This window comes from Petaurus breviceps, unplaced genomic scaffold (genome assembly GCF_028583685.1).
Source record: "Petaurus breviceps papuanus isolate PSGF00001 unplaced genomic scaffold, PetGlider_PUasm1.0 188, whole genome shotgun sequence".
Taxonomy (NCBI): Eukaryota; Metazoa; Chordata; class Mammalia; order Diprotodontia; family Petauridae; genus Petaurus; species Petaurus breviceps.
The window spans coordinates 40,145,988-40,150,761 of NW_027185804.1; the positions used below are offsets into that span (position 1 = coordinate 40,145,988).

General features: G+C 38.5%; 1 protein-coding gene across 1 annotated transcript; it reads left to right on the forward strand.

The window, feature by feature from the left end:
* The first annotated feature begins 1,691 nt into the window (after nucleotides 1-1,691).
* Nucleotides 1,692-2,630, forward strand: LOC138163512 (olfactory receptor 4P4-like). Its single transcript, XM_069090971.1, has one exon. The coding sequence runs from the start codon at nucleotides 1,692-1,694 to the stop codon at nucleotides 2,628-2,630; it is 939 nt and encodes a 312-aa protein (XP_068947072.1).
* The last annotated feature ends 2,144 nt before the right edge of the window (nucleotides 2,631-4,774 follow it).

A 4,774-nucleotide genomic window follows, 5' to 3' on the forward strand; every position in this document is an offset into this window, starting at 1 on the left:
ATTTGTTTTCTTCAGTGAAACTTTTTTTTTTCCAATTTGATCACTGTAGATTTAAATTTATCTTCTACTTCTCTAATGTGGATTCTAAAATCTTTATTGAGCTCCTCTAAGAATGGTTTTTGGGCTTGAGACCAGTTCATATTTCCATCTGTGGTCTGAAGTGTGGACGCAGACTCCATGGTGTCTCCTGAAAGTGATTCTTCTTGTTCACAATAATAGGATTCTATTGTCTTTGGTCTTGCCTTTGTGAGTTACTTCTGGCCCATTGTAATTGCGTATTTCCTGTGCTTTGAAGTATATTTCTGTTCCTGGGGTACAGAGGGCTCTGACTGAAGCTTCTCAGGCTGGGAGCTAGGTGCCTGGTTGTTGGCTTTGTGTGCTGTAGCCTTTGGGTGTTTAGATTGAGGCCAAGGCCAGGACTCTCAGTCTTTTGCCTGAGTTACCCTGAGGCTCACAAAGCAATGTGTGGGGGAGTAGTGGTCTAGCTGCTTCAGATTTCTGCCTCTATGCCCCTGTGCTATATCTCTGGCATGCTATTGCTGGTCACATGAGGTAAGGCTTTTTGGAACCCCTCCAGCCCTTCACTGCAGACTCCTTACTGCCTCAGTTATACCATTTCTCAGTGACTCCTATGCCTGAGGCTATTTTTGATAATTCAGGATTTTACTTGGGGTAGTGGGGGGGAGGGAAAAGGGCGGGCATTTATCTCCGAGTTTTCTGCAACAGGAATGGAGAATTGGAACAGCCAGAGTTTATTTTTCCATTCTGGCCTCTGGAAAATCAGGCAGGTGATTTTCAAACTTCCAGGATGGGGGCTGATAGCCCTAGGAGAAGATTATTTCTCTGCTGTGATCCCTTAGCTTTCTCTTACCCAGCTCTGATTGATCCTCCCATCCTGTGGTGAGATGCTGCTGAGAAATCTGTGACTTGCCCTTAGGGTGGGTGAGTCTCTTGGCTAGGGCTCCTTCTCTCTCTGCTCTAGTCTTCTCTCTAGTCTGAGCTGCTGCAGCCCCCAGGTGCTCCACGCTCCTCATACCCTGACTCATGTGGGGCACTTTCATGGGCTGGATTCTACTATGCTCTGTATCCCAGTGGATTCTGACACTCCAAAATCCATTCGGATTCTATTTTTAAAGTTTAGTGATGGGATTCATGGAGGAGCTTAGAAGAGTTACTGCTTCAGTTCCGCCATCTTGGCTCCACCCCAGTGTAGGAATATTTTAAGATGTAAAAACTCACTTAAGAGAGATGAAACAATTTGTTTAATTTTACTAACCTTGATGACAATTACCTAATAAGTTATAATTTTGCACTTCATCTGCCTCAGGTAGTACTAGAAGTCTTTAAAATATTGTGAGATAGGACTTAATTATAAATATTGCAGAGAGAATTTGTTTTCTGCTTGAGGATGGAGAATGAACTATGAGATCTCTGCCAAATCTGATAATGTGTGTTACTGTGTACTAATATGGATATCAGTGATTCTTGTTACAAATTCAAATAGAACTATTCTTGGTAAATACTTCAGTTATGTATTGAATTTTCATTTTCCATCATACTTATATCTTTTACATTTTTCTAAGTCCTGGGAATGGGCTGTGATGTACATTGTGCTCAATCTGTGTATCCTACATTTATATATTGCTTATATTCTTGCAGGTTTCATCACTCGCCGTTCATCATGATGAACCATGAAAAACAGGAATAACATCACTGAATTTGTTCTTTTAGGACTTTCTCCGAATAATGATGTTCAGATTATGTGTTTTATTCTATTCTTATTTTGTTATGTGGCTCTTCTAATGGGAAATTTGATAATAATGTTTTCCATCCTGGCCAGTCAGCTGATTGACCAACCCATGTACTATTTTTTAACTTATTTATCCCTGGTAGATGTTTGTTACACCTCCACAGTGACCCCAAAACTCATCAGTGATTTGCTGGTTGAAAAGAAGAGCATTTCATACAACAACTGCTTGATCCAAGTTTTTACAATGCACTTATTTGGAGCAATAGAAATATTTGTTCTCACAGGAATGGCCTATGACAGGTATGTGGCCATATGCAAACCTCTGCATTACCAGCTGATCATGACCAGACAGAGGTGTAATATGATGGTCTTAGCTGCCTTTGTGTGGGCAATTCTGCATTCATTTTCTCAGTTTGTCCTCATAATATTTTTACCTTTCTGTGGCCCCAATGAGATAAATCACTATTTCTGTGATGTATATCCCTTATTGCAACTTGCCTGCATTGATACTCAAAGGGTGGGACTATTAGTGATTGTCAGTTCAGGGATGGTTGCCTTGGTGGTTTTCATAGTGGTTATGGGTTCATACACTATGATATTATACACCCTCCAAGGACACTCTTCTGAGAGCCGCAGAAAAGCTCTCTCCACATGTGGTTCCCATATCACTGTTGTGATCTTATTCTTTGGCCCTGTACTTTTCATTTATATTAGACCAGCCACCACCTTTAGTGAGGATAAAGTATTTGCCCTTTTTTATACCATCATTGCTCCTATGCTCAACCCTTTCATCTATACTCTGAAAAATAAAGACATGAAAAATGCAGTGATGAATATATGGAGCAGAAACAAGTTTTTAAGAAGAAAGTTCATTTTCTGAAAAAAATAAAGCTGCTTCTCACCAAATATTCATGGTTCCAATAAATTGATAATTCAGTGCCCATTTAAGACTTGTCTGAAGCCAATAGGATTTGGAATAGGAAAAGAATAGTGAACTCTGAAGTTACTACAAAGTACTCTTTTTTAAAATGGAAAAAAATCTCAGAAGAGAGATGACTAGGTCAAGATCATAGAAGTCTTAAAATAACCTGGCGAAGACAGGAGGAAAAAAATGTATATTGTTGGATAAAAATCAGGAAGAGGATTGTTCACAAATACTTAGCTAGAGGAAAGAAAAGCCTACTCCTCCTTCTTCCTTGCCTTCTTCCTCCTCCCACAATAGTAAACATGAAATATCGATGAAAAGAATACATTTTATGAACTGTTCAACTGTTTTCATGGGCAGGATAATATTTTCTTCCCCCTCCCCAATATTGTTATATAAAAATTAGGGATAGGAGGCTGGTTTAGATTTGTTTGAAACAACTTACCACCTTGCAATGTAAATCTTGCATAGAAAAGTGAGCCAAATGAAAAATAATATCGTAGAGTTTTTCCCCTTTATAAAGTAAGGGAGTGAAGAAAGGAGAAAGGGGGGGAGAAGGCGTACTTCAAGCTATTCAATATCTGGATGACGATTTATCATTTCTCCACTACTATGCCTATCAATATTATAAAACTTTGAAGTTTTATAGTCCTTAAGTAGTATCTTATTTTATCCTCATACAAAAAATCCTGAGAGATTGGTCCAGTTCTAGACGAGGAATTTGAGACTGATAGACTGACTTACGCTTAGTATCCCATACCTAGTAAGTATCTCAGGCCAGATTTAAACTCTAACATGTTATAATATGCTAAATTATATATATATATATATATATATATATACATATGTATATAATCTTCCTTTCTTATATTTTAACATAGAATGAAAAAACAACAACATATCAAGGGCTGTTGAGTTCTCTTCCAAATGTCAAATTCAGTGATCTTGTTACAATGAGTCTCAATAATGTTGTTAGTCGGGGCAGCCAGGTAGCACAGCGAGTAAGAGCACTGGCTCCAGTGTTGAGAAGACCTGGAGATCGAATCCCGGGCTCAGACACTTAGCACCCACCCAGAAACACCTGGCCATGTAACCTTGAGCAAGTTACTTAACCCCAATTGCTTAGGGGCGGCCAGGTGGCTCAGCGAGTAAGAGCACCGGCTCCAGTGTCGGGATCACATGGATCAAATCTGGGCTCAGCTACTCAGCACCACACCCAGAAATAATAACTGGCCGTGTAACCTTGGGCAAGTTACTTAACCCCACTTGCTTTTAAAAAAAAATAATGTTGTTAGTCTGAGTTGCCTTTTCATAAGGGTGCTACTCCATATGTGTCCTCTAAAAGCATATCTGATCTTATCACTAATATGATGTATATTTATTGGAGAGTGTTCCACAATTAAAAAATATATCTACCCGGCTCCAGTGTCGGGATGACCTGGATCAAATCCGCGCTCAGATACTCAGCACCACTTAACCCCGATTGCTTTAAAATATATATATATATATATTTCATACTAGTAAATAACTTTTCTTTTCAGTACTTGTAATGCATATGAATGCAACAGTGGGTACTTATATGTTATCATTTAAATAATGATAACTCAGAATACCTTGGCTATGAGTTCATCTTTTATTGAGAGAACTAATACTTAACTGAAGGTGAGATGAGGATACTATTAAAAAATCCCTACATCATTCCTCTTCTGAAAAACCTTCTGTTGCTCCAAACAACTTACTGAGAATATAAAAGTCATTTTTCACTTGACTTCCCACAATCTGCTACCACTCTTAGCTTTCCATTTTTAAATCACAGAATTTTCTGTGACATAGATAGTTTATGTTCTAGCTAAAGTGGGGAGCTCACATGGTCACCATATCCTTATCTTCCATCATTCATTGACTTCATTCTCAACTCCTGAAATGTCCTCACTAATTATTTCCATCTAGGAAAATTATTCTTCTCCTTCAAGGCATCCTTGATTTCCAGATGTGAAATTGTCTCAATTACTCTAGTTTTATCAAAGCATGCTATATCTCCATTTTGTTGCATTATCACATTCTGCAAAGCAGTTCTTGGTCAGTTAATACCATGTTAC

Coding starts and splice junctions, on each gene's coding strand:
- LOC138163512 (XM_069090971.1), top strand. CDS start 1,692: ATGAAAAACAGGAATAACATCACTGAATTTGTTCTTTTAGGACTTTCT.